Here is a 27,801-nt window from a genome sequence, read left to right as displayed (position 1 = left end):
TAACTGTAATCTCTGAATGTATATACCATTCACTGGACAAAGCGGGTGAGGGCAGAGCAGTAGCTCTAGATATATCTAAGGCTTTTGACAGAGTATGGCATGAGGGTCTCCTCAGGAAAATTAGATCATACGGTATCACTGGTAGAATACTTAACATAATTAAATCCTTCTTAGAAAATCCAGGTTGTCCTCGACGGTCGTACATCTAAACAATATGATATAAATGCAGGAGTGCCCCAGGGGTCTATCCTTGGACCTCTACTGTTCCTGATATTCATAAATGACCTCCAACAAAATTTCCTCTGAGATGGGTATATATGCTGATGATACTACACTCTATGGCAGGCATGACAGAAAGACGACTGAACACATTTCTAAAGAAATGGCAGAAACACTAGAGGAAGGCCTCCAATCTGTAGTGGAATGGGGACAAAAATGGTTGGTCACATTCAATGCCGCCAAGGCTAAACTAGTTTCATAATTACAAGAAACCCTCTCTACCACCTATAGCAATGGCCAACGACTCTTTATCTGAGAGTACATCTTTCAAACTCCTTGGCCTGACGTTCACAGGAAACATGAGTTGGAACAATTATATTGAAGGCATTGCCAGGGCCGCTGCAAGAAAGGTGGCCTCTCTTTACCGTGCTAGACAACTACTAACACCCGAAAGTATCCTGTACCTCTATAAGGCCACCATTCGCCCATGTATGGAGTATTGCTGTCACATTTGGGCTGGTGCATCTGCTACTAGTCTCTCGCTCCTTGACAAGGTTCAAAAGAGAGTCGCAAACCTGATAGGCCCTGGACTGGCATCTAAGCTTCAACCTTTGTCCCATCGACGAAATGTTGCATCCCTCTGCCTGTTCTACAAGTATTTTAGTGGTGAATGCTCTGACGAACTGCAATCACTTGTGCCCCCACGATGTGAGCACCCTCGACAAACCCGACAGGCTGCTAAATCCCACCCCCACACTGTAGATCCCTAGATGTAAAAGATCTTTCAACTCCAATAGTTTCTTCCCCAGAACCGCTAGATTTTGGAATTCCATTCCAGGTCCTTGCTTCCCCAACAGTACTGACGCGCAGAAGTTCAAGTTTAACGTGAACCGACATCTTGCTGGCCAAATCCCTACATAGTACCCCAGTAGTTGTTGCCCCTGATAGTAGCCCCCTACACCAAAGTGGCAATGTGCCTTGTTTGGGGGTGAAAATGTAATAAAAAAAATTTTTTTTAAATTAAAAAAAAATGTTAAGCCATTTCAATTTTTTCATGTGTATTACTGCTTGCAGAAAATGGAGGAGCTGCCGAAAAGCCATCCTGAAGTGTAGCAGAAATTTTCTGAAGGATTCCATGTGATTAGACAAAATGATTGCTACTGGGCTAGATCTAGTTATTGAGCAGGTGCTAATGAGAAGCATGAAGATGCCTGGAAGTCTTACTCATGGCAGAGGAATGGAAGAAATCGAACGATTAGTTTGGATGCTATTACTGCCAGGATGCAAGTTTACAAGCATACATTTGTTATGGCACAAGTGACCAGCACCGGGAGGCTACTTACGAAAAGAGCGAGATATGCATTAAAAAGAGCTCCTTGCGTTTCTCCAGACATACAACTCTTTCATGGAAGATCCGTCTATTTACAGCATTTCAAGTAGAGTAAATGGAGACAAAAAGGTGAATGTGGACAGAGCAAACTCGATGAAAAAAACAATCATAGATTCAATGGTTGGAGAAAATGTCCACAAGTACACAAAAGAAGGATCCGACAATTACACTTGGGTCAAAAGTTTCGCTCAGCAAAGATGAAGCAATTGAGACTGATCCACAACTTTTATTCCAGAGAATGTGTGTGCTATCTACAAATGAACCTTCAACTTAGCAGCAACAAGAACATTTCCAGTATGTTACCCACCTATGCTTTTTGATTAGTTTGGACTACGGCGAGAGGAAGAAAAAATAACGGCTTTGGCAGACGCAATATGAAAACTGACTTCCCCTGTACAATCAGGTCCATAGCAGATCCACAGTATCTCTTAGATGGCAGAGCACTACTTAAACACTTCCCATGGCAAAAAGGTCACACATTTGATAAAAGCTATGCCCAATACCACAGATATGTCACAAATAGATATGGAAAAACATGCATTGTCTTTGATGGGCATGAAAGTGATCCATCCATTAAAAACGCGACTCACCAACATAGCACAGGGGCTCTGTTGGTGTTAATGCATCCCTGACCCCTTTAATGGTGTTCAAATTAAAAAAAAAAGATGTTTTTCTTGCTAATCAACAAAAACAATTGTTCATTAATTTGCTGGGAAAGAGTTTGGAGAAAGCAGATTGTAAAGTAGTCCATGCATCTGGAGATGCTGACATATAGAACTGGCACAGACAGGAGAAACCATTTTGATAGCAGATGACCTTGACCTATTGATCCGTCTATGTTATCATGCCAATAGAGATGATGGTTACAACATCTTCATGGCACAACCAAAGACTAGTGCAAAAAGTGTGAAATGAGGAAATCTTCGGGAGATGTGGTCTGTTCCAATATTCTTTTCATCCATGCACTACTGGGTTTGATACGACATTTAGTGTTCATGGAATTGGGAAGGCAGCATCCCTTCAAAAGGTGATGAACAACAGAAACTTCCTCAAACTGACAGAAGCGCTTGGCAAGGGTAGCAGTACAGAAGAGGTTATAGAAGTTGGGGAGAAGGCTTTAGTGTGCCTGTAAAACATCAATCATCTCCAACTGAGGCGCTTTAAGGAAAAGTTGCAAAAAGCTCAAAGTATGCTGAGACCAAATCATTGCCACCAACAAGAGCAGCTACAAAATTCCACAGCCTTCGAGTTTACTTCCAAATCCAGGAATGGAAAGGTAGAAACCAGCTAAAACCTGACAAGTGGGGATGGAAACTTTCAGATGGTAAATTATAACCAATCAAGACTGACTTGCCACCTAGTCCTGTAAATTTGTTGGCTATAATTAGGTGTAACTGTACTTTAGGGTGTAAGACAGCAAGATGCAGTTGTAGGAAACATGAAATTTCACTGTTGAAACTTGTGCAGTAATTGCAAAGTTCTCCACTGCACCAACTCACCACAGCCAGATGATGATAATGAAGTTTGACAAGAAACGTTCTTAGATCTGTTCATGAACTTGTTCTGTGGTGATTATGCATTTGACCATCTGATCATTCCTTTATTGTAAATCGTGCTTATTTTGTACCTATATTTTATGAAATATCTGTAATTAATGTGAAAAATTGTTGCCTTGAAAAAGGCTACTTAGTCTGTTTTTGTAACTTTTTATATTCATATTTGTATAAGAAATAAAAAAGCATGAAAACAATGGCAGGAGTTGGTCATTTTCTGGTGTTAGTTTATTATTAAGCACATAGCTACCTATCATTACAATTTAAAACACCAAGAAAATGTCAGCTGGCTTGGGGTGGGCCCTGTGTGGGCTTTTCATGCAAAATATTTTTTTTTTATTTTTTATTTTTAACTTAAAGGTTTTCTCTCAGGAAAAATGTTTAATTTAATTAATAATTGTCAAAAATAATGAACATACTTCTCAGGAAATGTCAGGAATTTTAGGTCTTGAAATTTTAATATTATTATAGTTGAATTTTAAAGATGGCAGCCGTTGACCCCTTTTGGCAAGATTACTTGTGATAAACTTTTTTTTTTTATTTATCTAAAAGAGAGGTTATTCATGCCCAATATGCAAGTAAAAAACCTTTGTTAGCAATTTGTTTGAGATTCAGCTACATTTTGATTGAACTAATATCGAAACGAGGTGACTTTAATTAATTTCACCTTCAAAGCTGTCAGAAATTACTTTTTGTTTCATCTTCAATGGGAGATGAGAGATGAGGATAGTTTGCTGTTTATTTTTAATATGAATTAATCCACCAGGGAAAATCTTTTCCAAAATCGATGTTACACAGAATACAATATCCTGCTTAGTAAAAAGAAAAAAAAAAGGTGGGGGGGTATAAAAATGCAGATAATTTTGTAACATTGATTTCATTTTACTTTAATTCACCCTCAACTAGGGGCATTACCACTTCTTGGTCACTGTGAATTAAGGACAAGATCTATAAGAGACATTGTAAGTGAGGAGTTGTGCAGCAAGACGTTTGTTCACATTACATTGAACTTTCTGAATGTTGGTACAGTAAGAGAAACAAGGAGTAGGGAGGGAATTCCAAAGGTTTGCAATTTGAGGGGACAACCTATTAAAGTAAAAAGCTCTCTAGTATTTGGGACTTTCATAGTGATTGGATGGCATTTAGTTGATTGTGTTGGTCAAGTGTATTTACATCAAAAGGGCAGCAGAGCAAATTTCATTGTAGCACTTGTAAAACAAGCGCAGGGATGCAACATTGCAGTGATGGGACAAGGGCTGGAGCTTGGTGGAACATGTAATCTTTAGATTTAGAGAAAGAGAGTAGTGGTTAATGTACTAGCCCAGAGGTGACAACAGTACTCCATTCATAGGTGGATGATAGCCTTGTAGAGGTATAGGATACTAACAAGTGTAAGTTTTCTAGCACGATAAAGGGAGCCCATTTTCCTTGTATCAGTCTTAGCAGTATCTTCTATGTATTTATTCCAATTCATGTTACCTGTGACTTAGGCTTCAGAGTTTGAATGTTGAACTTTTGGATAGGGTGTTATTAACCATGACAATCAGTAATTGAAAAGATTTCTTGTAGCTGTTAAAGAACAGGAGTTTTGTCTTAGTGGTATTAAATGTTAACATCCATTTTTATGTCCCTAGTCAACTAGACTGAACATCATGTTCTACAGAGTCAACCATTTCCTTGGATATGTGCACATCACAAAGTAGATTGTGGTCTCATCAACAAATATATTCATTTTATAGTCAGGTTGTTAATGGCACAATTTTAACTTTTGTGGGAACTTTTTGGAGAGTTGCAAACCTATACATTTTTGGAAAGGTTTTTGTCGCAGGAATCAGAAAATCAATGTTTGCATTTGCCCAGATGCGTATATGGCGGCCATATTGGAATTTACAAAATGGCCGTCGTAAGATGTACGTTTTGTAATATCTCGGCTTCATAAATAAGCTGGAACACTGATTTTAACTGCTAAACCTACATTTTCAGTGTCAAGGAAGTCAATAGTCCAAGTTATCATTTTATCTTTTGTACCCACCTCCCATTGAAACACATAATCCACCATATGGGTAAAAAACTTAACAACCCTGGCAGTTAGTCAGATACTAAATCAGAGTTATTTTTATTGAAATGCCTTTTAACTGTAAACTTTGAATGTTTGTGCAACCATCTTAAACATAATGAGATGTTTGATCATATTCTAGACATAATCAACATCATCACTTTCATACATTACAGCTTGAGAATCTTTATTTTTGCACTGACACATGTCAGTACAGGCTAAGTCTTTAGATCTTCAGGAATATCTGCCAGAAGAACAGTCAAATATACATTTGCATGGGAATTGTCCTCAAGTCATGCATATCTGCAATGTATCTTGGCCGCTTATACTTGATATGGTTCATGGCAAAGTACAGCTTGCTTATTGCTTCTCTAGCTTGCAGATAGAGTCCCAGGTCAGCATTCCGAGTTCCTGCTACAAAGAACAGAATTGCTTCCACCCAATCTAGGTACTTCATCATGGCCTTAAACATGACATTCTGGGATTTCTGTTCCATTTTTTAAATGCTGTGATAACCTCAGCAGTGGTTAAGGCTTCCTGGAGGGTGCTGTTTGCTTGCTTCACGGATTCAGCCTTCGTGTCTTTATCCTCAGAGCAGGCAGCTTCTACTTCTTTTGTTGCCGTCAGGCACATATCTTTCAGTTGTGGGTTGTCCTTGAAGAACACCTCCAGTGCCATTTCATATAGTGCTATGTATGAGTAGATATGGGCATGGAGAGCTCGCTTGTAGTATGTACATTTCAGGATTTGCCTTGTCATGGCAGGACCATCCTCACCTGCTTCCACCCAGGCAACATCTATGCCAGAGTTCTCGATGGAGGCACCAAGCGCTCTGAGGGCAGCTATTATGACATGCAGTTCCCCCAGTCTGGAAACAAAAATCAAGTCAGCTCTGGCATCTAGAAGCTGCCTCACTTTCTCATATAGAGCCATGTGAAAGGTAATTACTGTAGGGTGATCTTCCCCAACTGTGAACTTCCTCAGCTGATTTGCTTGTACGATTACAGCAGAGTTGACCACTCGTGTGCCACCTTAAGGAGTAGTGGCAAGGCTCTAACCTGTGTCAAGGGAAGGCTTTCAGACAGCAGTGAGTTGTATCCTGCCCAGCTTGGAATCTTGCTGGAGGTTTCTCAAGGTTTAATTCTGGATAAAGCAGATGCAACAATCCATCCAAGTTGTATCAGCTGATAGGATCCTGAGATCCCCTGGCTGATAGCAAATAGTTCTGACCTCTTGGTAGCCTGTAGTTTTGGCTTGTTACAGTGAAGCATGTCTACATGGTAGGGTGTGACTGATATACTCTTTGCATTACCTATGATCAAAGGTTCTGCAACAGGTTCTTTAGAAGGATCAACTTTCTGATACACTGCCATGATGGTTCTCTGGGTGGATTCCTTCCCATCAGAAGTGTCCTCTGCAAAATCTGTGGAATCTACTGCGAAAAATACAAAGGTCTGCTTCTTCAGGAATGATGGTACATAGAGGCCTTGGTATGCTGTGGTGTTTTCTACAACAGCATTTGCCAGAGCAGTTTCCATGAGAAGGACATGGCGATGTGAAATAGCGTAGCAATGAGCATTGAGAAGATTCAACAGCTTTTTATTGCATGTGTCATGGTGGACAGTCAGTGTCAGTCCCAGAACCTGAAGGTTCCCTTGTGCACGGGATGACTTGAATGCTGATTCATTGTTTGGCTTGTACCTTACCTGTTTACTGGATACTGATATTCTGGCTCACCGTCAGTGTTGCTCGGTCAACATCTTTGGTTCTCTTTACAGTTTCCAGCAGGCCTAACCATTATCCAATGGATTAAGGTGTATAATTCAGCTAGAACATCATCATTGTCACTAGATACCTGCATGACATTTCTTTCCTTGGGCTCTTTGAAGATTGCAATGCTTTTCCTTATCACCTGTGCTGCTTTGTAGATGGTCTTCATGCTGTTCTCCTCCTCCTCCTTACCATTTGTCATTGAGGTATCAACCATGTCTTCTTCACATGCATCTCGGGAGCAGAGGACAGTTGGTTTCCTTAGGTTTGGTCGAACAGACTTCAGGTGCGGCAAATAAGTAAGGATCCTTTCTTTCGGCCATTTTCTACTGAATACATGACTTTCAAAATCTTCCGAACTAAGCATATTAAGAGAAGTCGTCCATCCCAAGATATGGTTTGTTTTTTGTTTCTACATCAATAAGATTTATAAGCTCAAGCAAACTCGCCGTTTGTATAAAGGGTTCTTCAGCCGTTTTGCTAGTGTTAGTATCTCGAAGAGCATGGAACACATTTTTGGTCCAGCAAGTTTTGTGGTATAGGACATCAATTGCATGTGCATCACTTGGTGATATGCAGGTGTTCAGCCTAGTCTTAAGTGCAAGATTATGGGACCTTTCCACAGCATCTTTGAGATTTTTACCTGCGTTCTCAGTCCTGATCTGGTACAGTTGTTGGCCATTGTCCTGTTGGCAGAAGAAGCACTCTTTCTTATCCAGTGGACTTGTATGTGATTGTGTGAATGGCAATGCAGAACTAGATGTAGAGGGGCCTGGAACAACCTCTTCTGCGCTTCCTCTTTTCTGGCTAGGCTTTTTGTCAGTGTAGAGTCCTGTAGCTAAAGTGTGTGCGTTGTAATCTCTTGCACGTTGTATTTTAACTTTGCTAGTTGCACTCGAATGACATGAGCGATGCCAGACCACCCTCTCTTCACATTGTTTCTGGTGTGCAGTTCTGCAGTCGCCTTTGGACTTGGACATAGTCTCCATCATTCAAACTAGCCCTCTCTAGAATTACCTGCAGTACGAGCCCACAGAACTCTAATCGAGGATGTTGCAACTCCTTTCTTTTTATCATCAGACTGGCAGAGAATGGATTCCTTGGTTTGACATGCCTCCTTCTTTTTATCATCAGACTGGCAGTTAATGGATTCCTTGGTTTGACATGCCTCCTCTCTACGTTGTGATTCATCACTCATGCTTAACCTACAAACACAGAATGTTAGAATAGCAAAACAAAAACTACAAGTTCTCAAAGTATCAATTTGAATTGATGTTTTTATAAAAACAAGATTTTTTAGGAACAGCTGAAATATGAATTTATAAATGATACATATTTTTTATTACAAAGATATTGCAATAAAACACCACATCAGTTTGAACCCAATTATGCATCTAAAGATTAATGTTAAAAATGTTGTTGCTTTATAACTACCACTATTGGCTTCTATGGCCCTGAAAATGTAGGTTTAGCAGTTAATATCAGTGTTCCAGCTTATTTAGAGGCTAAGATATTACAAAACGTACATTTTACAGCGGCCATTTTGTAAATTCCAATATGGCCGCCATATATACATCTGGAAAAATTTTATAACTACCACCATTGGTTTCTTTGGCCCTGAAAATGTAGGTTTAGCAGTTAAAATCAGTGTTCCAGCTTATTTAGATGCCGAGATATTACAAAACGTACATCTTATGTCGGCCATTTTGTAAATCCAATATGGCCGCCAGATACGCATCTGACCAAATGCAAACATTGATTTTCTGATTCCTGAGACAAAAACCTTTCCAAAAATATATAGGTTTGCAAATCTCCAAAAAGTTCCCACAAAATTACATTAGGAACCTGACAATTAGACATAATTTCATTAAGGAGGTTTTTATGAAAATTTATATGAAAAGCGATAAAGGTCCAAGGATTTATGTTTGATTGCACAACCATCAAGAAAATCCTGGATTTTTCTTTAGAATAGAAGACACGGATTAATTATTTGTCTAGTAATAGCATACAAATGAATTTTTATGAGAACACCTTGCCGGACCTTATCAAAGACTTTAGAAATATCAAGTGCTATTTGCTATTGCTCTAGCTTTTACTGCTTTGTCCAGTGTATGGCACATATGTTTACAGCGATGACTTTAGCATTAAAAAGTGGCATACTGTTACTATTACTAGATTAAGGATTTAAATAAATTAGATTGATGGGATGTAAATTTTTACAAACAGTTCTATCACCAATATTCTTAAAGACTGGTACCATAGAAGTAATTTTCCAGCCATCAGGGAAGAAAGATTCAGCAATTTATATGTTGTAAAGTTTGGAGAAGACAGGTGCCAGGTCAGCAGAACATTTCTTTATTACTATAACTGGTATCATGGTTTTGTATGATATTTCCGACATTGGTAAGGGTGATAATTAGGTCATCAAGTGTGATTTCAGTCTACAATGGGAAATTTGGGAAAAAATGGTTTGCAAAGTCCAATTTGAAGTTCAAGGCAAATCACTGAGCAAGTAGTTCAACCTTATCAGTTGCCATACAATCAAACCAAATTGTTAGAAACTAATTTTGTTACAGTAATTTTGCTTTAATCTAATAAAAAAAAAAAAATAGACACAAATAGATTCCAAACTTTCAATCTTTTAATACATGAGGATTTGTTTGCTAAGAATTTGAAAAACGGGTCAAATGACTATTTGATAGTTTAAATGTTTACAGATTTATTTCAAATTTCAAAGTTAATTAACTGTTAATAAAAAATTAAATGGCCGACTTGTTTACAAAGAAACCAAAATACATTTTTGTAGGATTTTGTAATTGAATTATCTTTTTAAATTAGTTTTATTTTATGCCATTACATTTTTAATAAATGTAAATAAAAAAATTATGTACAAGTCACATACAGGTGAAAAATTTTTAATAAATGTAAATAAAAAAATTATGTACAAGTCACATACAGGTGAAAAATTTTTAATAAATGTAAATAAAAAAATTATGTACAAGTCACATACAGGTGAAAAATTTTTAATAAATGTAAATAAAAAAATTATGTACAAGTCACATACAGGTGAAAAATTTTTAATAAATGTAAATAAAAAAATTATGTACAAGTCACATACAGGTGAAAAATTTTTAATAAATGTAAATAAAAAAATTATGTACAAGTCACATACAGGTGAAAAATTTTTAATAAATGTAAATAAAAAAATTATGTACAAGTCACATACAGGTGAAAAATGCAACACGTTGTTCCATGATTTTTTAATATGGAGATTTAATCGGAAAAAAAATGCAATCATGTTCATTGAAAATTAAACTTTTTGTTTTCCTATTTCCAACACCTTTGAAGGTAAAAGTCGTCATCATTGGATAGCATTTAGAGATTCTTTTTTATATAGAAATCGCTTGAGACAAGGCATGAAATCACTTGCTGTAAGGAGCTAACAAGAATGAAAGCTGATTATTGCAAAGACAAGAGATACTTATTGACCTTAGTCTTAAAAATAACAAGGTTGTAGGTAAAAGGAAAACGGTGAGCAGAAAGTCAAAGGACTGCAATGTTGTGAAACGCTCTTGCTTAATGTTTTCCTTCTACTTACAGTTTTATGTCTTTTCAAGGAAAGAAGCTACTGGAATAAGATCCTGTATTACAATGAGGTAAAACAACAAATGGATGGAGACCATTAGACCAACGAGTTAAATGAGCTGGAACAAAGGAAGCAGAAAATAGATCAGACAATTCTGAGGAACACATGCCATAACAGTATTTATAGAAAAGATCGAGACTAGCAACATCATGTCTGTGAGAGGAATGTTGCAGTGAAGAAGAAAGTGTGCAATTTATCAAAGAACCTTCAAATAGGACACAGATTCACCAGCCCAAATATGACAACAGTACTCCATACATGGTTTGATAGTAGATTTGTAGAGATAGAGTATATCTTTGAGTGTGATAAAATGTTTAGAGCGATAGAGAACGGATTTTATGAAAAACAGAAAGAGCAATGGATTTAGTATATAGACTCAAAAAAAAGATTTGATGAGAAAAAACAAAAAGTTTTAGAGTTAATTTCTTATCAAGAGCAAAGAATCTCTAGAAGAAAAGGGAGATCCCTGCAATTGAAGGACAATAGCCGAGTCTTCACAGGGTTAAACGAAACAAGCCAATTCTCACCTTAATCCATAGTAGAATTAGCAATACACATGAAAAAATTGAAATAGCTTAAAATATTTCAATATTGGTATGCATAGAAAGAGCTTGATGAGCTAAGAAAGAATCTTTTTAAATTTTTAAAATCTGATTAAAATTAAGGAAGTTATGGCTATTTTTGTGCCTCACACGTTTGGATATTTTTCCCTCTTTAAGACCATATGCGTTTCGTCACATTTTTTACACTACTTTTTCAGTAAAAATGTCATACCTTTGTTAAAACACAAGACTAAGAAATGAAATTTACCATATAAGTGTATTTTTGTACAAGGAATCAGAATATGCAACTGAAAATCTCCCAAAATTTATGGTTTCCAAATAATCTGCAGTAAATGTGCATAAATATGCAGCAATTCCTTAAAAATGCCATGTATCCATAAACAGAAAAGAAGTTGGAGAACTCAAAGTTGAATTGTAATGTGCTTTATGTACAAAAAACTTAAATCTAAACATAAGACCATTTAAAAATGAATATATTGCAATATTTCTTTGGTATTATTGTAGATTAACACCTTCTGTTTAACCCCACTCAACTCCTTCTGACCATCCCTCCAAAATGTGATTCTACCTTTTTAGGAAATTATGTATAAAATGCCATGAAAAACTTTAATGAAAGATAAACAAATTATTTTAGAATTGAATGTAAAATAATTTCCTATTACAGGTCATTCTAGCATTTTAGGGCAGTTAACTGTTTTTTTTTTCTATGGGAAAATATGCATGCTTTTTTTTTTTTTTTAAGATGATTATGTGTAGTTTTAAGAAGGTTTCTATGCAATGAGAATATGGGGAGGGTTGCCATTCGGACTTTGAATTAATTCTAAGGAAAATTATGTGTGAACATACTGAAAACTTGACAGAGACAAAGCTAACAAAAACAATATTAGAAGGGGGAGCGGTTAGTTTCACAAAAATTTAATGTAAAATAATTCACCATTTCCTGGCCATTCTAGCATTTTAGGACAGTTAACCAATTTATTTTTATGTGTATTTTTCTTTAAGGAAGGATCTATTTTTTGTTTGTTTGTTTTAGATGCTTGTATGTGGCTTACAGAGGTATTTTGTTGGGGGGGGCTTGCCACTCGAACTTAGTGTTATTGTTAGGGTTAAAGAGTGTTTTAGGAGGAGACTTGCCACACATAATTTGTATTAGAGGTGAAGTTAAGAGAGCTTTTTTTCAAAGAGAGCGTTCAAAAATTTGTTGATTTCTATTTTCGAGGTTGAAGGTGTTAATTCCATAGGCCGTTTATACTACGCTGGAGCAGGTTGTAAAAATATCTTTCGCTTAAAAAAGTAGAAAAAAAATAACAAAATAAAAAGCTTCCTAATTGTAGTTTGATGTGTTTTCTAACTGCTTTTAAAATTTCAAGAATATTGATATAGATTTTGAGGGTTTGTATTACCATACACATAGATTCGAAAAAGTTGTCAAAAAAACAAATATATAACAAATAAATGTTATCAAAAGCAAGTTACTTTTCTACCTAACTGGATAATTTTTTAGTGTTTTTATTTAATGTAACATGTTTATTCAGCTTGAAAACAGTGTTTACCGATGTTTTGGAAAATTTTAAATGGCGCCCGACTCTCTTGAAACGGTAAGTTTGGGGAAAAGAGTTAAAAATAAAAAAGTAGACAAAATACTGCTAGAAACTCGCTCAATATGTTACCGTGACATAGGCTGACATATATTCAGTGAGTTTTTAACAGTATTTTGTATAGTTTTTTTATTTTTAACTCCTTTTCTCAAACTTATCGTGTCAAAGAGAGTCGGGCCGGGCGCCATTTTTAATTTTCCAATACATCGGTGAACACTACGCTTTTCGAGCTGAATAAACATGTTACATTAAATAAAAACACTAGAAAATTATCCAGTTAGGTAGAAAAGTAACTTATCTTGCCTTTGATAACATTTATTTGTTATATATTTGTTTTTTGACAACTTTTTCGAATCTATGTATAAACGAGATTTTGATACTTATTTTGATTTTGAAAAAAAAACATTTGTGGCTGTTCGCAGTAAAACATTGTTTTAATTCGCTGTTCAAAACTAATTTAAAGAATAAAAGTGCATGCAAGCTATATATCTACAAAAGTTTATTTTGTTTTTTTAACCATGTTTTTAAATTTGACGAGAAATGTGAGAAATTGCAACAGATTCATAATGCCGAATTGGTTGGGATTGTTGTTATTATACATTCTGAAAACCGAATAGTTCTAAACTAAATGTTATTCTGATAACAAAATAGCTCTAATTAAACATAACATTTATATTCATATTTTCATGTTTTTCTTAATTCGTTTTTGAATAAAAATTAAAGAACGTGTGTTTACACTGTGCTATCGCTGATTCTACAGGCTGGAGCTGCTGTTGCTTCTAGTAATACTAACTTCATTTGACCAAATTCGAGAAATAGAAACAATTTTTTTTTTTCGGGTAGGTCCTTTTAAATTATCAATTACCGCGGTCCTACTCAACATAAAATAATACTTTTAATTGATAAAGATAGTAAAAAGATTGATTTACTTACTACTGGGTGTCCGAAGAATTTTTTTTTCAAAATGTTCGATACTCGTCATATTAAAGTCTTATTTTTAACACAACAAAAAAAGAAATGGTCAAAAATATTTCGGACACTTGACAGTATTAAGATTAACACCTCTACTGATTGGTTCCCAAATTTCATGACGAAATTCTTCATACAATCACGGTACGGACCTTTAGAAAACAGGGGGGGAGTCATTACAAAACCTTACCGAAAACGCCATTTTATGATGTTCACATTTTTATCACTTTATTTGCTTAAAACTCTTAAAATATATAATGTACATTCATATTTATTAATTCATTTGAAAGTATATTCATTTCCGAACAAAACAGTAATAATTTGAAGACTTGAAGTGCTTTGGTTTAAAAAATATGGCTATTTTAGTAGAACTACCTTGAAATCTGATTATCCAAAGCGTTTTTTCGTCCGTGTGTATTACTAGTAGAATGCAAATCAAATTCTAGATCAACTGCATATTTCAACTAATCCAATGAGGACGGGCGACAGATGGGGGTCATCAGCATAAATGTTAATTTTCTGAATAATATTCTCTGGAAAGTCATTTATAATGTGATGAAATAGTGTTGGGCCTAGAATAGAGCTCTGAGGAACATCAGCATTGATAGGAAAAGAAAATGAAGATAATCCATTGCAAGCTTTAGTCAGAAAGAAAAGACCTAACAATGTCAAGAACTTGACTACCAATACCATAACCTGAAAGTCTATGTAGAAGATCAGGATGTTTTTCGAAATGTAAAGTGCAATGTCCCTACCCTTGCCCGAATAATCCATGAACCGACAGATCCATTCAGTTAAAATAGTTAATAGCTCAGATTTCCAAACTAAACTATCTCTGACCAGGTCTTTCTCCCTCTCAAATCTGTCCATCACTTTCTTCCATGTTCTTTTTGGTTTCCCCTCTTCAACTGGCTCTCTCAACTATTCAACATCTACTAAACTAAGAACTCTCGTTCTTTCAATGTGACCTAACCAACAGTCTCCTGTTCTACACACACTTTTTTTACTGTCTAGACTTACGTTTCCCCAGAGATCACAAATATAAGGCTGTCATTAAAATTCACATTACACATCCATTGTATCATTTTATATTTCTCTTCATGCAACGCATATCCTCCACCCTCACTGACCAGATTACACTTTCATACCTCAGAATTGCTTGATAGGGGTTTTTGTTTTTTTGTTTTTTTTTTACAATAGTAACACTGATTAGTGATGGTAGAACTTACTCATAATGCTTTTTTTTTTTTTTTTTTTTTTTTTTACATAGGCATAACCACTTATCAAGGCCCAGAGACCACTCGAGGATAAGGGTTAAGAGTGTACAGTAGTTAATTGGACAATATAGTAATTGTTAGTAATGGAAATTCAGTAAATTTGTTAACAAGTGGAACAGCTCGTCAAGAACTTGTTTATGTTGGACTTGAAGACAACCATACTGTAGTCAGCTGGAAAGCAGGAAAACGGTCCACAGGCGTGCAGTTCTAAGAAAGAAGCTTTGTTCATGGAATCTACGTTTAGATTTAGGCACACAAAGAGTGGGGGGAATTATTGATAGTGTTTTCAGCTACACGAGTGTTTCTTTTGAAAGTTTGGCGAGGGGGGACCATAGAATGGAGCTCAGCCGAGCACCTGCCATGAAAATAATGATAAAGCAGAGACAAACTCGCAACATCTCTTCTGTGAGAAAAAGGTTGCAAGGAAGAGAAAAGGACATCCCCCACAAGGTTACGAAGTCTATTTTGAACTCTATCAAGGCAGGACAAGTTTTTTCTAGCAGCTCCTGCCCAGATGTGGCAACAGTATTCCATCCTTGGACGTACCTGGCTCTTATAGATAGAGAATTGCATCAGCAGTGAGATATCTACTGGATCGATAGAGGGATCCCACCATTTTTCCAGCGGCTTGGCAACAGATTTGATGTACGTGTTCCATTTAAGATCAGGAGTAAAGGTCAAGCCCAGAATCTTGTCAAAACTAGAGGCCTCCCCAAGACGAGAGCCATTCATTTCAATTGATGACAAATGGGGATCAGAATGCTGATGATGTAAAGAGAGAAGCTGGGTTTTAGATGCATTAAAAGTAACCAGCCACTCCTTTCCCCATTGTACCACGTGCTCAAGATCAGAGGAGAGAGAATCGGAGAGAACTTTGTCGTTTACTGTCTTAGATGTGCTACCATAGATGGTAGTGTTATCAGCAAAAATGTCTATGAATGATGTAAGGATGTGATTTGGAAGATCATTAATGTAGATCAGGAAAAGAGTTGGGCCCAGGATGGACCCCTGAGGGACTCCAGCATTAATACTGTGAGCTTCTGATTTTTGCCCATCAATTACTACTCTTATGAACCTATTAGAGAGAAATGATTTAATAATTGAAAAGATATTTCCAGCTATACAATAGTTGGAGATCTTGTGAAGTAAACCTTTATGCCATACCCTATCAAAGGCCTTTGATATGTCAAGAGCAATTGCCCTAGAAAGGTTACCTTCGTCGCGAGATTCGCTATTTCTATGAGATATAACTGTAAGCACATCTGCTGTAGATCTAGCAGAACGGAAACCATATTGTGTGTCACTAAGAAGGTTATTTTTGCTGAGATGGTTGATTACTTCTCTATTTAACACAGATTCCAGCAACTTACTCATGACACAGAGGAGACTTATAGGCCTGTACTGAGAGGGGGATGAGCAATCACCTGAATTCTTAAATACAGGACATACTGATGAGACTTTCCAGCATGATAGGAAGCAATTCTCCTTAAGACATTTAAACAGTTTTGTAAGTATGGGCGCTAGTTCTAGTTGAAGTTTTTTTATTACTATAATCGGAATACCATCAGGGCTTTACTGGAATCAAGGTTTTTGATTAGCTTTGCAACATCACGTACAGATATTTGTATATCACATAGCGTTTTTTCCAATACAAGAGGAAATATTGGGGGTTGACAGCTTTGGTCGCAAAGGGTAGAATTAGCTACACAGTTCTTGGCAAAGAGTTTGGCTTTGTCTGATGCTGACGAGATTACCTCAGGTCCATTGATGATAGTTGGGATAGAGCACACACTTCTGTGCAGGATTCTGTTTGCTATTTGCCAAAAATGGTGGGAACCAAACCGCTGCTCAGCTATTTTGGACTTGATGGACTGAGTATATAACTCTTATGCATTCTTTATTACTTTCTTACAGTGGTTGCTGGCAGTCCTGAAAGCGGCTTTAGTTTCAGTATATCTATTACATTGGAAGCAATGGAAAAAGTGATTTCCTTATGCAATGGCAGCAACACATTCTGGAGAGAACCACAGCTGGCTGCTGGGTTTTGCTGGAACTTTTTCGAGGGTATGAAATGGTCTATACCTACAATTAACCATTCTGTCAGGTCTGATACTATAGAGGACACATCCTTTTTAAATATGGAACGCAGAGGTAGATCCGATATATACATATACGGAAGCTATCCCAGTCAGCCATAGTGTATCGATATACTGTACGATGAAGAGGTATGTCTGAGGACATATTACATTTCATTTTTATCTTAATTGATACAACAGAGTGGTCGGAAGATCCAAGAGGAGACAGAATGGAAACTGAACATAGTTCAGTGCAAGTTGTGAGAAAACGGTCTAGGAGACTCGCATACTGGCGGTCATTGTCGGGCACACGGGTGGGTTCGTGAACACTCTGAGTGAGGTCATAAGCAATGGAGAAATCATGACAGAACCTCCCCTCCTCATTGGCCTTGTTTGAGTGGGTCAACCATTCCACATTGTGAACATTGAAGTCTCCACATACGTGAATGTTAGCTTAGCTGAAGGATAAGCAGATAGGACTTGATCAATTTTCTCAGATATGCTTTTAAAGATAGTAACTTCGCTGTTGTGGGGGAGTGGGGGGGGGCGATAAAGAGTAAATATAAATGAGCTAGTGCCACCCGGAAGCACATATAGGGTAAGTTAGGATATTCTCTGGGGATGTCCCTACCACATAGAAAGCCATCTTTAATATAGGCACATATTCTATGCCCATGACGATTTTGGGGGTCAGATTTGGAAGTTATGTTAGGGTATCCTTTAATTACAAACTCATCTAGGGAAATAGTCTGTCCAATGCCAGTTTCGCTTAAAAATAAAAGGTCTGGTTTAGTCTCCTGTAATTGGGTTTAAACCTCTGGAAGGTTAGAATGTAGACCCCTGATGTTAGAGAAGGAGACATGGTAGTGGGAGATTCGGGTTTAATCGTGTATTTTTTCTTGAACCGTGTCATGATTAGTTTTGGAATTTATGGACTAGGTCGTCAGACTTGCTTAGTTTCCCCTCTCTGTCCTGCTCTAAGAGAGAAAAAGAAACTAAGAAATTCTTTTTTTTTTTTTTTTTTTTTTTTTTTTGTAGAACATAAGGTAAAGCCGTAACAATTACCCACTAATATGGCATCTAGAGGCTACTGCATGGTCCAGAATCCATTCACCAAATGGCAATACAGCAGCCCCAGTACTTTGCACCTGCTGATAGGACAGCCTCCATAGTGGTTAGTCTAGTAATACACACAGACGAAAAAAACGCTTTGGATAATAACAGATTTCAAGGTAGTTCTACTAAAATAAATATAATGTACATTCATAGTATGTTCTACTAAAATATATAATGTACATTCATATTTATTAATTCATTTGAAAGTATATTCATTTCCAAACAAAACAGTAGTAATTTGAAGTCTTGAAGTGCTTTGGTTTGAAAAATATGCCTATTTTAGTAGAACTACCTTGAAATCTGTTATTATCCAAAGCATTTTTTTCGTCCGTGTGTATTACTAATGTCAAGAGGAAGAGAGCAAATGACACACAATCGTTTTATATACAAAGTGAAGATAACTCTAAGTTACTCAAAAAGCTTAAATAACAGGCAACTTTTTATGATTCAAGAGAGATAACTATTGCAGTTTTCACAGTATTAAAATGCACACCCACATTGACAATTCCACTACAAAGTGCATTCAAAATGACAAACAAACAACACAAGAGAGATGCTTAGAAATGCAAATATGAGAAATTGTTGAATACTGAATTTTCATAGAACTTAAAGATGGCAACTAACTATTTTTGGAGAAAAGTGCATTCGAAATAACAGTGTTGGAAAGCCCCTGAAAAGAAGTTCTGTTTGTGTGAAAGGAGTTGAGTGCAATTAAATTTTGTAGTACTTGTAATCATTGTGTACACAAGAAATACTGTGGAATTATTGCTTGATTGAAAGAGGATAATCAATTTGTGTACAAGACAATGGAGATAAATGAGAACTCAGATGTGGACAAAGTATATCTGGACGACAAAGTTATTGAAGTTGCCAAGAAGTTTTTTTACTGTGATGGATCACAAAATGGAGCAAGTGTTAATGTGATTGCAAGAGTTGAGAGTAGATGGAGTAAGTTCAGACAGATTCTGCCTTTACTAATCAGCAGAGATTTACCAGTGTAAGGGAAGAATCTATCAGGCATGTTTATGCAATGATGATGTATGGAAGTGAAACCTGGCCAGTGAGGATTAAGGACATGTGTTGCATGAAAAAAAAAAATGAAAATGAAAACGATGGATGTATGATGTAAGTCTTAAACACAAAGACTTAGTTCTGACGACCTTGAAAGAAGATTAAATCTGGACAGTATAAGGAAAGGTGTGCAGGACAAGAGACTTCAATAGTATGTCCATGTTCAAAGAATGGATGAGTTTTGAGGGTTAATATATGTAGAACAGTTGAGGTAACAAGATACAGGGCTAGATCAAAGAAAAATAAGAGGAAGTGATAGTGATGGACTTTAGAGATGTGGCCAGAGATAGGTTGCTTTGGAAGTCAATTTCTAAAACACATGATTTTTCATAAAATGGACATCAACTATAATTCTATAATGATGGCAGAAATTAGATACTATCATGTGTTATGCGTCATAATATGGTTTTAAAACTTACTATTAAATAACTTAAGTCGAATTGTATCTGTCAAGTTTTCTTTTCTCCTTTCCCTGTTTGTATTTGCAGTTTTTTGGGGGGTTTTTTAAACCTAAAAAAAATCCATATTTCAATCAAAAGTTATAAACAGAAAATATTTGTAAGACTCACTCCACATTTTTCGCGATTCTGGTATATGATGGGCTGATGAGCGACGCGTCACACTTTGAAATCCCATCTCCATCGTAATCTCTGAAAAACAAAAAAAAAAAAGTAGACAACTTAATTTACTGATGGTTTGAATTTATTGACGTCTAGATTAGCAGTTCCAACTAAGTTAGCAGTTAGAGTGCAATACTAGATTTTCACCTCAATCTGTTCAACTTGTAATTTCTTGTGTATTTCTAGTCAAATCTTTATATGGTCGAAAAGAAAATAGTCTATGTAACTAGATAAAAAAAGATCTATGTAACTTGCGCGAGCCTTTCTAGTCTCACACAAAAACATGCGTTCACATCTCAAGCTATATTACTTGTCACATACATACGTCCACACACGCACATATATTCACATTTGCGTACATACACTCACATTCACATGTATACACACACACGCTAACGTACGCACATATACGCACACATAGACAACGTCACTTCCCCTTTCAAAGGAAATCCACACATGCGTAAAAGACCACCGGAAACAAGTATAAAAGCTGTTTCCAGCCCTTTTCAGACCAGCTTCCTAGCTGGGCGGTCTACGGACCGACAGCGTGCCTTTTTGGCAGGCACGCGCACGTCTCACGCCACTTGCTACTATGTGGGACAAAGAGCTAACAGACAGTATGTACACTTTATATGCTTTCTCTCTCCATGGCCTGGATTGACTTTTTCTCATTCTCTCTCTATACTACAATACACTTTCCTCCTCACCAGCTAACAGCGAGAGATGCACACCAAACCGGATTGACTTTCTTTCTTTCTCTACAACAATAGACGGCGAGAGACGAACGCGGACATGAATACGTGTTGTACTTTTTTCTTTCACGAAATAAATCCTAGTTCGTTTAATTCAATTTAACACGTACTTCGTCTTTTTCTCAATTCAGTTCATTAGTCCTAATTTGCACCAGCTCAACAAAATGGTGACACCCGAACGCGAGAGGAACACGCATTTCCTTCTATACCCTAGACCGCTACAAAATGGTGACACCCGAACGCGAGAGGAACACGCATTTCCTCCGATGCCACAAGTTCACAACAAACCACCGATCACGACAAGACGTGAAACGAACAAGCATAGTGACCCTACCGTTTTTTAAAATTAATTGTTTTGAGCGAGACGCGCATTTTATTTGATAAAGAAAAAACGAACTTTTCAACAAAGTAAAACAAGTGAACTTCTACCGACAAAAACCTCAACAAACTACAATGACGAAACCCCTCGTCAGACTCGGCAGAAAACAAACACGGAGCTGTCGACTTCATACCAAATTTAAAGAAAAATTTGAGCTTGACAAACATTTTTGCACGGTTTCCTGACATTACCCTGCAACAAACGCGAGGAGCAAAATCACATAGGCCTATGCACATTCTCTCCCGCACAGCAGATGCAACAACAAAGAAACAATTACAGGACATCCCTATCAACACATAGGAAGAAGCTGAATCAACAATACGAGTTGAGATGCACCACGCACGCTGATAAACTCACAACTTGGAAGTTTCGTTGACAGCCGACAACCACACTCACGAATGCACAACAAACGCTCATACAGACAATGTACACACTACAGCAGAATCACTTGCGAAGACACCGTCAACACGAAACAAAAATTTTCCTTCCAAACGAACAATTCACTTCACTATCCAAGCAACTCGTTGCACATGTCAGCACACAACAAAAACCAAACAAACAAATGTCAGCCTAAAAAAAAGAGTAAACGCTTTTCCACGCGTAAGTAAATACTTTTTTTTACGAACACACTCCGTTTTTGACGTTTTTTTTAAACAACCACGCCAACAGCAAAAAAAAAAAAAAGGACGTAAAAGTCAATTGCCGAAAACATTACGTACAAAAAAAAAATATATATAAATATATATACACTGCATATATATATACACTGCATATATATATATATATATATATATATATATATATATATATATATACATATTTTTTTTTATCCTAGGAAGGGAAGTATTGTGCGAGCTTTTCTAGTCTCACACAAAAACACGCCTTCACATCTCAAGCTATATTACTTGTCACATACATTTGCGCACACGTCCACACACGCACATATATTCACGTTCGCGTACATGCACTCACATTCATGCTAACGTACGCACAGATGGACAACGTCACTTCCCTTTCAAAGGAAATCCACACATGTGCAAAAGACCACCGGAAACAATTATAAAAGCAAGAGACAAGCTGTTTCCAGCCCTTTTCAACTTAGCTCTTGAGCTGAGCGGTCGTCGGACCATTCGCCCCCCCCACCTTGTGACTATGTATGGGGCACGAGCTAACAAACAGTACGTACACTTTATACGCTTTCTATCTCCATAACCTGGATTGACATTCTCACTCTTTCTCTCTATATATATACAACTTGTCCCTGAGAATACCTTCACGTAGCTGACTGCTAACTGATGTCAACCCTCTATCCTTTGTCTTTGTCTACACGCTGGACTATCATTCTCATTTCTACTATATTACTCACTTCCCTTCCCACGCGCGAACAAATGATAGTGGGATGAACACACATTTCCTTTTCTTTCTACACCACCAGTCCCGCAACAAACGATGGTTACACCCATGCGGACATGAACACTCTTTCAACAGTAAATAAACGACACGTTTATCTATTCAATCAATTGAGTTTTTGTTTCCTTCGATTCCATTCGTTTCATTATTTTCTTTTGTAACAGGATTAGGATTTATATATCCTAGTCCTCTACAAACTAGATAAAAAAAGAATCCACGTAACTAGATACAAAAAAAAACCGAATCCACGTAACTAGATACAAAAAAAAACCGAATCCACGTAACTAGATACAAAAAAAAACCGAATCCACGTAACTAGATACAAAAAAAAACCGAATCCACGTAACTAGATACAAAAAAAAACCGAATCCACGTAACTAGATACAAAAAAAAACCGAATCCACGTAACTAGATACAAAAAAAAACCGAATCCACGTAACTAGATACAAAAAAAAACCGAATCCACGTAACTAGATACAAAAAAAAACCGAATCCACGTAACTAGATACAAAAAAAAACCGAATCCACGTAACTAGATACAAAAAAAAAACGAATCCACGTAACTAGATACAAAAAAAAAACGAATCCACGTAACTAGATACAAAAAAAAACGAATCCACGTAACTAGATACAAAAAAAAACGAATCCACGTAACTAGATACAAAAAAAAACGAATCCACGTAACTAGATACAAAAAAAAACGAATCCACGTAACTAGATACAAAAAAAAACGAATCCACGTAACTAGATACAAAAAAAAACGAATCCACGTAACTAGATACAAAAAAAAACGAATCCACGTAACTAGATACAAAAAAAAACGAATCCACGTAACTAGATACAAAAAAAAACGAATCCACGTAACTAGATACAAAAAAAAAACGAATCCACGTAACTAGATACAAAAAAAAAACGAATCCACGTAACTAGATACAAAAAAAAACGAATCCACGTAACTAGATACAAAAAAAAACGAATCCACGTAACTAGATACAAAAAACGAATCCACGTAACTAGATACAAAAAACGAATCCACGTAACTAGATACAAAAAACGAATCCACGTAACTAGATACAAAAAACGAATCCACGTAACTAGATACAAAAAACGAATCCACGTAACTAGATACAAAAAACGAATCCACGTAACTAGATACAAAAAACGAATCCACGTAACTAGATACAAAAAACGAATCCACGTAACTAGATACAAAAAACGAATCCACGTAACTAGATACAAAAAACGAATCCACGTAACTAGATACAAAAAACGAATCCACGTAACTAGATACAAAAAACGAATCCACGTAACTAGATACAAAAAACGAATCCACGTAACTAGATACAAAAAACGAATCCACGTAACTAGATACAAAAAACGAATCCACGTAACTAGATACAAAAAACGAATCCACGTAACTAGATACAAAAAACGAATCCACGTAACTAGATACAAAAAACGAATCCACGTAACTAGATACAAAAAACGAATCCACGTAACTAGATACAAAAAACGAATCCACGTAACTAGATACAAAAAACGAATCCACGTAACTAGATACAAAAAACGAATCCACGTAACTAGATACAAAAAACGAATCCACGTAACTAGATACAAAAAACGAATCCACGTAACTAGATACAAAAAACGAATCCACGTAACTAGATACAAAAAACGAATCCACGTAACTAGATACAAAAAACGAATCCACGTAACTAGATACAAAAAACGAATCCACGTAACTAGATACAAAAAACGAATCCACGTAACTAGATACAAAAAACAATCCACGTAACTAGATACAAAAAACAATCCACGTAACTAGATACAAAAAACAATCCACGTAACTAGATACAAAAAACAATCCACGTAACTAGATACAAAAAACAATCCACGTAACTAGATACAAAAAACAATCCACGTAACTAGATACAAAAAACAATCCACGTAACTAGATACAAAAAAAATCTACGTAACTAGATACAAAAACATCTACGTAACTAGATAAAAAAACATCTACGTAACTTGATACAAAAACATCTAAGTAACTAGATACAAAAACATCTATGTAACTAGATACAAAAACATCTATGTAACTAGATACAAAAACATCTATGTAACTAGATACAAAAACATCCACGTAACTAGATACAAAAACATCTATGTAACTAGATACAAAAACATCCACGTAACTAGATACAAAAAATTCTATGTAACTAGATACAAAAACATCTATGTAACTAGATACAAAAAAATCTATGTAACTAGATACAAAAACATCTATGTAACTAGATACAAAAACATCTATGTAACTAGATACAAAAACATCTATGTAACTAGATACAAAAACATCTATGTAACTAGATACAAAAACATCTATGTAACTAGATACAAAAACATCTATGTAACTAGATACAAAAACATCTATGTAACTAGATACAAAAAAATCTATGTAACTAGATACAAAAAAATCTATGTAACTAGATACAAAAAATTCTCTTCTATTATATTTTTACAAGTTAAAAATAGTATTTTGTCTTCGAATAGCTGAAAATATGAAATACTATTTCTTTTTTTTTCAAAACTTAATTTTTACACATTCATTTGTTTTGCAAAACAAAGCGGCAAATCTTAAATTGTCTTGAATCTTCTTTAGACATATTAAACTACAATTAGGAAGTTGATTTTTATTTCAAGTGACATATAACCAGAGTTGGAGTTTCCTTCAAAAATTATAAGATAAGCAAAAAACGAGTCATAGAATTAGTTTTGATATGAAATGCTGTTAAAGTTTAATGATCAGAAAAACTTTGCAAAAGTTCTAGATTCAGAAAAAAAAATTCAAATCTAGCACACAAGCAGAGTTAGCATTTGACAAGTTCATCTATTTGTGCCAAGCATGCGCAAAAGCGCACAAGTGCTGGAGTCGGGCCTACATGTGGTGAAAAGTGAACCCGGGACCTTTCGGTTACAAATCAAGTCCACTAATGAACTACACGCATCTTACCCCAAAGTGACGATTTAGTTTCGCCCAATGGCTATGAAAAGAACAAGCAGATAAGTGATTTGCGAGTTCTGAAATTCACTTCTTTGATAATGTGTCTCACGTTATTGCATTTTCATATGGCGTGTCGATTCGGCAAGATTGTTCCGTCCTGCTTGGGAACGTGTGTCAATTCAACGGTATTTGTTCGTGACGTGGTGATTCGGCAGGGGTGTTCGAAATTGCATGGACGAATTTGTTAAGCACCGTGCCGTCACTTGTGAAAGTAAATATATATATATATATATACATACACTTCAGAATAGTTTTTATTTAACAATCAGTTGTTATGGAATGTTGTGTGGGTATATATGGGCTTAGATGTAAGTATATATAGAATAAGTGAGCGTATGTGTGTATAAACTGTATGGTTGCGTGTATGTAAAAATATATATTGTATGCGTGCATGCATGTGTACGTGTGTATGTATTTATGTGTATATATGTATGTGTATGTATATATATGTGTATTCATGTATTTATAGGTAACTTTGTGTATATTGGAATGCAGTTGTAGAAAATTTCCCCAGTTAAATATTATTAAATAGCATTATGTTATGGATATTACTGATTTTAAGCGTTTTTAAGTAAGGTATTATCATTACTTTATTACCTTTGTTTTAACTTATTTAGCATTGAACTATTACCGTAAGGATCATAAAATAAAGATAAAACGTTCCATCAATAATATTAGAATTAATTTCACAATTAGCTCATAAACATTAGTATATTCTAAACTTTATGTCAATCCTCCTTTCTAAGGGAAATATAGATACCTATAAAATTAATAATAATTAGCACCTCATGGGCAGTATATATAACTTGATTTAACGGAACAAATAAGATTTAAACTGACAATGAGATTTGAGATGAAACTAGGAAAAATCCGGAAAAAACGAATTATTCCATTTACATATTTGGCCCATCTTTTTATTTTTAATTTTATTTTTGCTTTTGTTCTTATCTCTATATTCTTCTTGTTCCTCCTCTTCCCTTCCCCCCCCCCCCGAACTAAGTCTCTATATCTAGTACACGACCTGACCTCAGCGACCGGTCAAACTTTATGATTCTTTGATTCTATTTGAAGAGATATCTATTTATATACATGTATGTATGTTTATATGTGTATATGTATGTATATGTATATGTTTATATATATGTGTGTGTGTATATGTATATGTTTATATATATATGTGTGTGTATATGTATATATATATATGTGTGTGTATATGTATATATATATGTGTGTGTATGTGTATTTGTATGTATATGTATATATGTATATTGTGTGTATGTGTGTGTTTGTATATGTGTGTTCATGTGTATATAAGGATGAATATGCACATGTTTCACCCCACTTCCTACTCTCCCTAACACTTCGCCCCCACTAAAAATAATATAGACTTCCAATGAAAAGGTTTCCACCAGACTTTGAATTATTATCGCTGGACCCACAAACAAATTTAAACAAGCACTTGCCCGATTCGGATATCTACACAGCTATGCGGATTACCCAATATATAGCTTGGACATTATTACCAAACGGATGTAAAGAACGTATAATATCGATTTTACCAAGCAAGCTGGATCTACAAAAACATTCATATCCTTTTTCTACAAATCCTCCTGCTACAGGACTTCTGATAAATGTATTATTTTCACTTTGACTTTCCATGTCTCACTGACTTTAGCAAATAGGGTGCATACCTTTATAACTATTTGCTAATATTTTCTCTCCTCTGATGAGATGGTAGACATCGAAACCCTATAGGTTAAGGAGATTAATTTTCTAAAGCATTCTTTGTCTTGCTTAGAATAATAAAAATTCTTTGATATGAAACTCAACCACTTCATTTCATTTCAATGAGAGTTTTTTGAAATTCATTGAATTACAATTTTTATATATATATATATATATATATATATATATATATATATATATATATATATGCATACACACACATTTTTTTTTTCTGGCGCTCTTTCCTTCATGTAGCAACACTCTAAAAGACAGATAATTACGTTATTTTAATTGCAATATTTTTTGTTTCTCTTGAAAAAGTGCTTTAAAATTTTGTAAATAATTTATGACATTTTAAAGTTATCATGAAAGTAGACTGAATATAACATTTACTGCATTGTGTATCAATTTGGGGGAGGTCTTTTACCATAAACAGAAATGTATTGATCGTTTATAAATAATGAAAAACTCTGTAAATAAACAAATAGAGCTCTGTATAATGGCTGACAATGTTTCAAAAAGATATCACAGTACCCGCCCTATAGTCAAGTGTG

The 27,801-nt window shown here is 35.6% G+C and overlaps 1 protein-coding gene across 4 annotated transcripts in view; it reads right to left on the bottom strand.

Annotated features, from left to right (window-relative positions):
- Positions 1 to 27,801, bottom strand: part of LOC145246782 (centromere protein L-like) — a 296,745-nt gene that overhangs the window by 104,732 nt on the left and 164,212 nt on the right. For all 4 annotated transcript variants that reach the window (XM_080108575.1, XM_080108576.1, XM_080108577.1 and 1 more), the window contains one exon: positions 19,873 to 19,953. In XM_080108575.1, the coding sequence (XP_079964701.1) occupies positions 19,873 to 19,953 (81 nt within the window). The remainder of the gene's footprint in view (positions 1 to 19,872; positions 19,954 to 27,801) is intronic.

Source organism: Euprymna scolopes, chromosome 24, assembly GCF_053919585.1.
Source record: "Euprymna scolopes isolate OS-2025 chromosome 24, ASM5391958v1, whole genome shotgun sequence".
NCBI classification, from domain to species: domain Eukaryota; kingdom Metazoa; phylum Mollusca; class Cephalopoda; order Sepiida; family Sepiolidae; genus Euprymna; species Euprymna scolopes.
This window is presented reverse-complemented; position numbering and strand designations above follow the sequence as displayed.